Source organism: Penicillium chermesinum (genome assembly GCF_028974085.1).
Source record: "Penicillium chermesinum strain IBT 19713 chromosome Unknown utg000003l:1.0-5111272.0:1.0-5115320.0, whole genome shotgun sequence".
NCBI classification, from domain to species: domain Eukaryota; kingdom Fungi; phylum Ascomycota; class Eurotiomycetes; order Eurotiales; family Aspergillaceae; genus Penicillium; species Penicillium chermesinum.
The window spans coordinates 3,249,328-3,261,661 of record NW_026695313.1 but is presented as its reverse complement, the minus strand read 5'-3'; the positions used below and the strand labels follow the sequence as shown (position 1 = coordinate 3,261,661).

At 44.5% G+C, this 12,334-nt stretch overlaps 1 protein-coding gene across 1 annotated transcript; it reads left to right on the top strand.

Annotated features, from left to right (window-relative positions):
• Positions 1-851: 851 nt before the first annotated feature.
• Positions 852-1,453, top strand: N7468_004155 (uncharacterized protein; the record flags this gene model as incomplete). The annotated part of the gene is made up of 2 exons (XM_058473452.1): positions 852-1,324; positions 1,384-1,453. 2 exons carry the CDS (start codon positions 852-854, stop codon positions 1,451-1,453), a joined length of 543 nt encoding a protein of 180 aa, XP_058332455.1.
• Between the last annotated feature and the right edge of the window lie 10,881 nt (positions 1,454-12,334).

Sequence of the window (12,334 nt, the reverse complement as noted above, 5' to 3'; positions counted from 1 at the left end):
GAGCATTCTTGACGCAGATGGATATGCAATTACGACTTGTCAACTTCCAGTCCGAAGTCGATAAGGTCATGTATGCATCCACGTACCTGCGAGGACAAGCGTTCGAATGGTTCGAACCATACATCCGGGACTATACCGACAAACCCAGCAAGGACCGCGATGAAGCTACAAAAGAAGTTTTCGCGTCATACTCCAACTTTAAGAAGAAATTAGAAGCCACCTTTGGGGATGTTGATGCAACCCGTACCGCGGAACGACGATTGAGGAGACTCCGACAAACTGGATCAGCCAGTGTATACACCGCTGAATTCCAACAAATCATCTCTCATCTCGATTGGGATGAGGATGCGTACATCGCCATCTATGAAGACGGTCTTAAGGAAGATGTGAAAGACGAAATCATGCGAATCGACCGACCCGATAGGTTGAGCAAACTCATGGAAGTCGCAGTTAAGTTCGACAACCGACTATACGAAAGATCGCTTCAACGACGAGAAGCACGACAGTGGCGGGGACAAGGACAACCTCCCCGAACCCACGGATTCCGACGACGAGGAGGTCGAAGAGAGCCACGACAGGCCCAGTACAATGACCCATATGGATTGCAACCTATGGATCTGGACGCGGCAGAAAACCCACGAAAGGAAAAGCAATATAGGCAGATGAAAGGAAAATGCTTCAACTGCAACCAAGGAGGACATTTCGCAAAAGAATGCCCTAAACCACGGAAACCGCGACAACCGCAGCAACTTCGAGCAACAAACGAGAGCCGAGGCGGATACAACGAGACCAAACAAATCTGCGCCACGGAAGAGCGCGAGAGGGACGAAACATTATCAGACATCCAAGACATGCTTGAAGCATGGACGACGCTAAGTGAAAGCGAGATCGCAGACAGCGAACCAACGGACGGAACCGCGAGAAACACCAACGACAAAGACACAGAAGCACAGACGTACGAGGGGAGTGACACCTCGGAACTGTTGAAAGAAAACCAGCGACACGAGTTCCCAGAGATCGATTGGGATAACAGAAGTTGGACTCTGGACGAATCCGAGTCCCAGGAGCAAGAGGGACTATCCCAGGAGACACGAAACCTCGTTCAAGGAACGAAGGGCTCCCAGGACCTCGAATACGAACCTCCATGCCCCGAACTGCACTACCAGGACCCAGAATGGGCCGTCGAGATATTCAACCGAATTGTCAGGGAAGAACCCTACATCAGAGGAGCAGTTATGAAGTTAAACGAGTTGTGCGAACTCATGAACAGGAACACCACCAAAGAAGAAAAGAAGAGGGCCTGGATCGAGTGCGACCCACAGCGGTACGCGTTCCGACCAGAACACGAAATACCCTACAGCGCAGGATGCCCGTGCGATGAAGCGGATTGCTCATGTCGCGGATACGCCAGGCATCCCGACCACAGCACGATACCCTTCACGCGGTGCTATGAACTACATTCTTGCCCGCAACACGACAAAGAAAAAGCTGAGGCCAAACCCTACCGACTCGAAACAAACGTATACGAGAAAGCACCACGATGGCGACGCCAGTACAAGAGCAGCTACCTGGCCAGACACGGATTGTTACCATCCGACCCTGCCAAGAAGAACCAGAACCAATCAATTTGCGGAACGCAGTGGGGACCTCACCTAAAGGTCGAAGTGATCCTTATGGGAAGAAAAGCACGAGCGTTCATTGATTCTGGAGCATGTGGAAATTTTCTGTCCAAGGCATGGGCCAGAGCTCATGGAGTACCCGTTTACGCCAACCCAAATGCTGTACCAGTCACTGGGTTAGACGGACGCGCCTACGGAACAGGAATACAATACGAAACAGGATGGATACCAATGCAGCTCGGAAACCACTTCGAGATGAATAATTTCGATATCATCTCAGAACTAGGGAAGTACGATGTGCTATTAGGAAGTCCATGGTTGAAACGACACAACCCCGAAATCGACTGGAAAACGCACACACTCAGATTCACACGATGTGAATGCCGAACGACGAACGGCGAGGCGACGGATAAGCCTAAGAAAACCGCCAAATTTAGGGAGTCTAGCCCTGGGCAGGCAGACACACCAGAGAACATGCACAGGCAGCAGACCCAGCATAGTCCTCGGTCCTCGGGAGGTAGGACCCCGCATACCATCGTGAGAATGGATGCCTATGTCACAGAAGAAGTCGCGATGTCAGACGATGAAATTGACAACTACGTGGTAATTGACCACGCCGAAGACACGAAGGCCCTCTGTGGGACAGAGGAAGAGGTACAGATACCTGAACAATACAAGGAATTCGAAGACGTGTTCACACCACCACCAATTGGCACACTGCCAGAACACGGTCCGTACGACCACGAGATCAAACTCAAACCAGGGATGGAACCCAAGTTCATGCCGATTTACCAACTCAACGAGAACAACAAACGTCTCTTGAAGGAATATATCGACGAAAACTTGAAGAAGGGATACATACGACCATCCAAGTCACCAGCAGGATACCCCATCCTATTCGTTGCGAAGAAACACGAAGACCCCACGAAACGGCAACGAATGTGCATCGATTACAGACAGCTGAACGAAGCCACGATCAAGGATCGACACCCATTGCCTTTGATTCAAAGCATCCAAAATACTGTTGGGAAAGCTAAGATATACAGCAAGTACGACATCACGGAAGCTTACTACAGGCTACGAATCAAAGAAGGGGACGAATGGAAAACAGCATTCCGAACAGAACTTGGACACTTCGAGTATACTGTTATGCCCTTTGGATTGACCAACGCACCAGCATCATTCCAAAGATTCATTCTAGACGTTCTGAGGGAATATCTAGATATCTTTGTTGTTGTCTACCTAGACGACATCTTGGTCTACTCCAACAACGAGGAAGAACACGTGCAGCACAACAAACTCGTTCTTCAGAAACTCAGAGAAGCGAAAGTCACATTGAAACTCAAGAAATGCGAGTTCCACACGGAAGAAACTGGATTCTTAGGATATGTCATCACCAAGGAGGGATTCAGCATGGAAGAAGAAAAAGTACGAAGCATCCTGGAATGGCCACGACCTACCAAGGTTAAGGAAGTGCAACAATTCCTAGGGTTAGCCAACTACTACCGACGATGGATCGGAGGATTTTCAGCAAAGGCACACGGCCTAACAGAACTCACGAAAAAAGACCAGCCGTGGGAATGGAACAACGAAGCGAAACAATCGTTCAACGAACTTAAACGATTATTTTCGGAACGAATCATACTCGCAAGAAATGATCCACAGAAACCATATGTCATGGAGACAGATGCATCGGACTACGCGTTAGGAGCCAGGCTCACGCAACCCGATAACGAACAGAAATATCGACCAATTGCATTTTGGTCCAGAAAGATGACACCAGCCGAATTAAACTACGATGTCTACGACAAAGAACTATTGGCAATAGTCATGGCATTCAAGACATGGAGACCATACTTGGAAGGAGCAAACCACCAAGTAGTAGTGAAGTCAGATCACAAAAATCTGACATACTTCACCACTACCAAGGAGCTCACCAGACGACAAGCACGATGGGCAGAAGAACTGTCCCGATACGATTACCGAATCGAACACTGCAGCGGAACGTCCAACAGTCAAGCAGACGCGCTCAGCAGAAGACCTGACTACCAAGAAGGAGTCAAAGAAGCATCACCAGCCATCCTACGAATGGATGAATATGGCAATATTGTTCACAACCACCAACAGCTAGCAGCAACTAGTGAAATCCTAGACGAATGGACGGCCAAACTCAAGGAAGAGACAGCTAAAGACGGAACCATCCAGAAAATCTTGGAAACCGCACCAGCAAAGATGACCCAAGAAAACGGACTTGTCATCATACACGGATTGATCTACGTACCCGAAAAATTGAGACAAGAAACGATCAGAAACCACCATGACACCCCAGCGGAAGGACATATGGGAGCAGAAAAGACTATCGAAAGCATCACAAGGAACTACTTCTGGCCGAACATCCACAGAAAAGTCAGGAAATACATACGAAACTGCGATACCTGTCAACGAGACAAACCAACAAGACACATGCAGTATGGAGAGCTACAACCTGTCGAAGCACCGACAACACCGTTCGAAGTCATCACCATTGACTTCATCACCAAGTTACCCCAGTCGGACGAACAAGATATGATTATGGTAGTGACGTGTAAACTCACGAAGTACACATACCTAATCGCAACCACGGAGCAGATCACAGCAGAAGAAATGGCAGACCTGCTTGTGAGACACGTTTTTGCAACCAACGGAACGCCCAGGGTCATGATATCTGATCGAGACAAACTATTCACCTCGAGACTCTGGCAGTCACTTACAGACTTGATAGGGATAGAGCTACGACTTTCAACAGCCTATCACCCGCATACCAACGGACAGACAGAACGAACAAACCAAACAGTTGAACAATGGCTACGCCACTACGTCAACTACCGACAAGATAATTGGGCAGCACTCTTACCTATTGCACAGTTCGCGTTTAACAACGCCGTCCACTCAACGACCGGTGAAACACCAGCATTTGCAGTATTCGGAAGAAACCCGACACTGCTAGGAGAAGCAATCGGCAAGAAACCAGTCGCCGAAAACGCACGACTCATGGCTCGAGGCATCAGACAACTACATGCACAACTCGCCAAAGACATTGAATTCATGAACTACCGCATGAAAATGTACTACGACCGCACCCACGCGGAAGGGCCAGACCTAAAAGAGGGGATGAAAGTGTACCTCTTACGACGAAACATCAAAACCAAGCGACCTAGCTCGAAACTCGACCACCTGAAACTCGGACCGTTTAAAATTGAAAAGAAAATCGGACCAGTCAATTATCGCTTGAAACTACCAGAAAGCATGAAAAGAATATTCCCGACATTCCATATCTCGTTACTCGAACCCGCACCAGAAAATGCAACCCTTGAAACCAACGTTGAACTCGCGGAAGACGAAACAGAGGACGAATACGAAGTCGAAGCTATCCTAGGGGATAGATGGATGGATAATCAGCAGAAGCTCTTGGTTAAATGGAAAGGGTACCCTACCTCGGAAAACACATGGGAACCTATTTCGAACCTGAGGGGCTGCCACCAGCTGGTTCAACAATATTATCGCGCGGCGAAGAGACTACCTCGCCAACGGAAGCAGCGAAAGCGTCGAAATCAATGTCGTCCCAATTTACGGGACTGGACGGATCGACAGACGCAAGAATCTGCGTCAGAGTAGGACCCTCTGACGTAGCCGCAAGGATCCTACCAGGATCGGAAGAAGCAGATTGAGAAACCTCGCCAGCGGCACGAACGCTCTCTGCACCACAATCTTGTTTTTCCGTATCGACACGCTCTTTTTCGATACGAGCAAGCTCTTCAGCTTCACGACGTTCGAGATCCTCCAACTCGGAAATCTCCTTAAATTCACGAGCGATAAAGTCACCAGCACGCTCTCTTAACAAAGCTTCTTGTTGCTCAAGGCGCATAACTTGAGCTAACGCTTTCTTTCGTTGAGCAGCAATCTCTTGCTGCATTTTGACCAGTTTACGCCATTCGGCGTCAGAATATGTCGGCTTCGACATCACGCACTTCGCCCGACCACCACCAGCGATACAACCAAGACACTTGTCGGAACACTCCGCACGGAAACACACTCGTTTGAGACGGACGCAGCGTTCACAAGGGATTACAGCCCTGAAACCTTCCTCCTCGATTCTCGTCGTCAGATTATTTTTGCGAACAGAGGAACGACACACCATGATGATCGAAATAGGTGAAGAAACATGAGGAACAGGAACTCACCAAAGGGGGAAGACGCTATTTAAGTCTTTGGGGACAAAGACCCTGAAGGAGGGGATGATGTTACGGACCCACTTCGGTTGAAGAAAATAAGTCAACCACGACCAACCGATCTGTCAAGATTGACACACACGTGACAAGGGAGCCAGGTATGGCAGCCGACCAATTGGCATGAAGGAGCCAGGAACAGCTGTCTAAGGCAGCAAGGCAACAGTGGCTCATCAGCGATGTGCACTGCACATCAGCGATGCGCGGAGCGCATCAGCGATGTGTCCCGAACACATCAGTGACAGGAAGGACTGGATATATAAGGACACTCACTTGGCACCATGTATTTAGTTCTTCGCGATCAATCTCTTCTTGATTCTACATCATTGTTACTTAGGAACCACAAGATTGGAATACGACAACGGTTCATTGTTCATACTTGTCTCGAATCCAAACCTAACGACGAAGGGGAGATCCATAAGAACCTGACCTCGTCGGCGCCCTCAGCAGCTCCACGTTTACTAAGCAAGACCTCTAAGGACTTGAGCATCTAAGGCCTGTTGCCGTGTGTGATCGGTAGGCATTGCAATAGAGTGACGAGACACCCTTGGCGTGCAGAGTGACCAAGAGAAGTATCACCCTTTGAGGACCCACTCACCGAGACTCGCTAGGTAGTGCGTAACATATAGATACAAACCACTATTACCAGAGCTACTAATAACGCTTTTCAACTTCAATACTTAATTTACGTAGTCAATGTGGTTGTATCGCTTCATAAACTAGAGGCTAACCAGAACAGCTGTTAAAAACTGTAATTTACTTGGGTGAGTAAGCGATTTTATACAGCTTGGCATGTCCAAAAAGGGGTAATTATGCATTTTTGGGTAATTCGTGGGTAACCCGCGGGTACCCCATGGTCTGCACTGGGTAGACGGGGATGGGTAATGGGTAGGACTTGCCTACCCGTCCCACGGAACTGGAACCAAAATCCCTACCCGTGGAAGTTCCATGGCGAGGTCTAGCCACAACTAGTAAAATCCTAGATAAATGGATAACCAGACTTAAGAAAGAAACGGCTAAAGATAGAACTATCTAGAAAATCTTAGAAATTGTACTACTAAAGATAATTTAAGAAAATAGACTTATTATTATATATAGACTGATCTATATATCTGAAAAGTTAAGACAGGAAATAATTAAGAACTACTATAATACCCTAGTGGAGGGATATATAGGAGCAGAAAAAACTATCGAAAGTATTATAAGGAACTATTTCTGGCTAAATATCTATAGGAAAGTCAAGAAATATATATGAAACTATAATATCTATTAACGAAACAAGCTAATAAGATATATATAGTATAGGGAACTATAATCTGTTGAAGCACTAATAATACCGTTCGAAGTTATCACTATTAACTTTATTATCAAGTTACTTTAGTTAGACAAGCAAGACATAATCATGATAGTGATATATAAGCTCACGAAATATATATACCTAATTATAACCATAAAATAGATTATAGCAGAAGAAATAGCAGACCTGCTTGTAAGACATGTTTTTATAATTAACAGAATATTTAGAGTCATGATATCTGATTAAGATAAACTATTTATCTCGAGACTCTGGCAATCACTTGTAGACTTAATTAAGATAGAGCTACAACTCTTAACAGCTTATTATCTATATATTAACAGACAGATAGAGCGAATAAATTAAATAGTTGAACAATAGCTATACTACTATATTAACTATCGACAAGATAACTAGGTAGCACTCTTATCTATTATATAGTTTGTGTTTAATAATACCGCTCACTTAATAACAGGTGAAACACTAGTATTTGTAATCTTCGGATGAAATCTTATATTGCTAAGAGAAGCAATCAGGAAGAAAATAGTTATAGAATATATATAACTAATAGTACAAGACATCAAGCAGTTATATATCTAACTTAGTAGAGATATCGAATTTATAAACTATCGAATAAAAATATACTATAACTATATCTATATAAAAAAGCTAGACCTAAAAGAGAAGATAAAAGTATATCTCTTACAACAAAATATCAAAACTAAATAACTAAGCTCGAAACTCGACTACTTGAAACTCGGACTATTTAAAATTGAAAAGAAAATTAGACTAGTTAATTATCGCTTAAAGTTACCAGAAAATATAAGTAGAATATTCCTGATGTTCTATATCTTGTTGCTCGAACCTGTACTAGAAAATATAGAACTTGAAATTAATATTAAACTTGTGGAAGACGAAATAGAGGATGAATATAAAGTCGAAGCTATTCTAGGAGATAGGTAGATAGATAATTAGTAATATTTCCTAGTATACTAGAAAAGATACCCTATCTTGCAAGATTCTTAGGAGCCTATTGCGAACCTGAGGGGCTGCTACCAGCTGGTTCAATAGTATTACTATAAGATAACAAGGATACCTCGCTAACAGTAGTAACGAAAGCGTCGAAATTAATATCGCCCTAACCTATAGGACTCGATGAATCGACAGACGCAAGAATCTGCGTCAGAGTAGAATCCTCTGACGTAGCTATAAGGATCTTACCTGGATCGGAAAAAGTAGATTGAGGAATCTCGCCAGCAGCATGAGCGCTCTCTATACCATAATTTTGTTTTTCTGTATTAATACGTTCTTTTTCGATATAAGCAAGCTTTTTAGCTTCTTGGTGCTCTAACTCTTCTAGCTTAGTAATCTCTTTAAAGTTATAAGCTATAAAATCACTAGTGTATTTTTGTAATAAGCATTTTTGCTTACGAAGATATATTAACTTTGCTAATATTTATTCTTGCTCGGCCAAGATATATTCCTCTTTAGCTTTGAGAGAATTTTAAGACTTCACTAAACGACGCCACTTAGTATCGGAAAATATCAGTTTAGATATCACACACTTGGCCCTACTATTACCAGAAACATAGCTCAAATACTTGTCGGAGCAATCGGCACAAAAACACACTCATTTTAGATAAATACAATATTTACAAAGAATCATAGCCCTAAAACCTTCCTCCTCGATTCTTGTCGTCAGATTATTCTTGTAAATAGAAGACTGGTATATTATAATAATAAGATGGCAGGAAATATAAGAAACAGAACTTACTAAGAGGGAAGATGCTATTTAAGTCTTTGGAGACAAAGACCGTGAAGGAGAGGGATGATATTACAGACCTACTCCTGTTAAAGGAAATAAGTCAATCACGACTAACCAATCTGTCAAAGTTGATATATACGTGATAAAGAGGCCAGATATAGCAGCCGACTAACCAGCACAAAGAATAACTGTATTACTTAACGTAGCAGTTAAAGAACCGCTTAAGATAGTAAGATAATAATAGCTCATCGGGCAATAAACGCTACATATCAAGTAATACACAGAATATATTTAGTGATATGTCCCAAACATATTAGTTGATAGGAAGGACTAGATATATAAAGACACTTATTTAGCACTATATATTTAGTTCTTTACGATCAATCTTCTTATCATCTTATGATTGTTACTTAAGGACCCTAGATTAGAATACAATAACAGTTTATTATTTACTTGTTCGAAAACAAACCTTAACGACGCAGGAGAGATCCATAAGAACCTGACCTCGTCGACGCCCTCAGCAGTTCCACGTTTACTAAGCAAGACCTCTAAGGACTTGAGCATCTAAGGCCTGTTGCTGTGTGTGATCGGTAGGCATTACAATAGAGTGACGAGACACCCTTGGCGTGCCGAGTGACCAAGAGAAGTATAACCTTTGAGGATCCACTCACCGGGACTTGCTAGGTAGTGCGTAACAATAGTCTCTTCGTCGTGAAGTGGTAAACCTTAGGTTTGATTTGTTCGCCCGGATATTGAGATCCTTCGGGGATCTGCTTGATCATGGGCAAGTAATAGGTAAGGCGAGGTCAGCTTTTGCTTCTTAGAACATCGTGAAGCAAATGTAGGTGGTACTTATCGAAGCCACCAAGTCTTGGAATGGGAGTCAGAGTTGGCGGGGTTGCTAGGTGGCATGAGAGAATCATGTGATCAGCGCAGCAACAAATCGCGGTAGACTCTCACAAGGTTGGGCACCATTTTTTCGTGCCTTTTTTTTGCCTCTGACTTATCCTGCGCTTATATGCCACGTGGCTGGTACGGTGAAAGAAGCAGAGATCAATATTATCAGATACAAACGTGTGCCTGCCTGGAGAATCGATAGCAATATGAAACTGCAAGCCATATAATGAGTCCGGCGGGATACAGAAAGCATATCTTGCCCAGATGTGCAAGCTAAGGTGGTATCTTACCTTGAACTGAGGTTAAGATCGACCCTCACCTTGGGTGTTTTATGCATAGTGGTCGATTAGACGGCGCTAAAAGCTGGCTGTTGTTGGTCTAGAATGTACTGTTGAGAGCCAACAATCAAAGCAAGGCATGTAATATCAGAAAGATACGTGCTCAGGTGCATAGAATAATCAACTTCCGTAAAATTATATCTTACATGAGGTGTAAGTTGTTATGTAGGGTTAAGAGGATATGATTTTATCCCAGTGCAACAAACACATAAGGCCCAAACGGAAATAAACTTACCAAGATAATAACCACATAGAAAGGAGCAATTCCTTGGACCTTCATTAACCTCTTCATTCATTGGCATTCCAATTCTTGGTTTACCTCATACCAGCTTCATATACCGCACCAATATTTCTCAGTCGCTAAACCGCATAACATGGCATCAATACAGAAGATTGCAAAGGCATCTTCTTCTCTCTGTCCCCAAGGCTTGACACCGTCGGACAGCCCAATGGGTCGGCTATGCCTCACGCTTCCATGAAAGATCTAAAGTATCTCTATGATGTGCTTGGAAAGGTGTTGTCTGACAACTATGAACCTCCACTCTTGTCTTCGAGGATCATTCCCAACCCGGCCCCGACATGGTTCGATTGAAGCAGTTGCTGGTGAAGCTTGTCCATGATGGATATTCTTTAATTGAAACCGTTGATGCAACTGAGCCTGCTCGGTCTTGTTTTGCCGGTAATAAATAGGAAGAGAAAGCTCAAGTGGGGGAGGCAATTGAGAGTCCGATCGGTACTGCCTTCGATCGAATCTCACGCGGATGCGAGCCTTTGCGGTGTCGCGTTGACCCAAAAGGGGTCTTGGAGGCGGCTAACCTACCTGGGAAGCACACCAGGGACAATTATTTTGATCCCAAGGCCAATGTAGATTACAAGGCCCAAATTGAGCACAGGAATAACAATATAATAGCAGGGGTGGTCATAGAATGGAACTACCTAAGAGGACTATATCATAGAGATGATATATCTGAAGGAGGATGAGGGAAATGGGTTTGAGGAGCAGTGGGAATTTCGTTGCTTCTCTTCTACAAAACCAATCCGATTTAAACGGTATAAGACGGCAATGTTCAATTTGGGTTAGAGCACGATCATGAGCCGACCGGCACTCTATGAAAAGAGTTGAATTGTGATAAATTCGGGCGTAAGGAAGTCAAATTGTCGGGCGTGTGACGCAGTACCCCAGAGGGGTTGATGTCTGATGCCAAAGGAGATCAACTTGAATGTGGAAAGGGATTGAACAAATTCAAATAGTGTACAGAAACCTACAGTATAGTAAGGTTTATAACTAGAGATGTCAGCCTACAGGCCTTGATGTTAAGAAGAGGCTCAATTTCAACCACCAATGCCCATGGAGAGTTACAGATGCAACCCAGCCCCAAGCAATCATCACAAGGCAGCTGCTTGCAGCATAGCTGGTGAGGCCAACCACCAAAGCCTAGTTATAGGGCGGAATGCCATCATCGTTCGCCCCAATCAGGCTCCGGGTGGCACCGACCACAAGATGATACTGTTTATTGTTATTGAGAATCGTGGCAAAAACAAACAGCTGACCAGGCAACGGAGATGATTCCGTAAAATCATCCTCGAAGTTCACGAACGGTATGAAACGGGAAGCCAGGCTACGATCATAGCAAGAAAGGGAGAATTGAGATCTGGGAGGGACCTGGAGAGTTCATCGCAGAAATGAGCTGTCACTTTCTTGGAGCAAACAATGGCTTTGCCCACCCAGGTGCCCAGGTGGCGCGTGATTGGATGACATAAGCTTGGTCTTTTTTGGGCGCCTGACGGGGAAGGCAGCAATGCCGTTGTCGAGTCAACCAGCTACACTAAACCCTTTCTGGACAAACACAACATAACAGCGCTAGCGTGGCATGGCAGCTGCCCCAAACACCATGAGATTCTTCTCTTCGTCCTAAACACTTCCCACTTCTTCAATCTCCCAGCAATATTCTTAACTGGTTTTGTTTTCCTTTTCACACTGCTCTGGATTATGCACTTATAGGATTCCTCACTCCCCAGACCACACTTACTGTCCGAGGTTCCTTAATTGCAACCGGGCCGTCGCCGAATTGACGACTTGCGACGCCGCTCCTTGAGCTTGTTGGGACTACCCTCATTACTTCAATCCTTCGAGTCTGTCTCTTCTCGCCGCAACG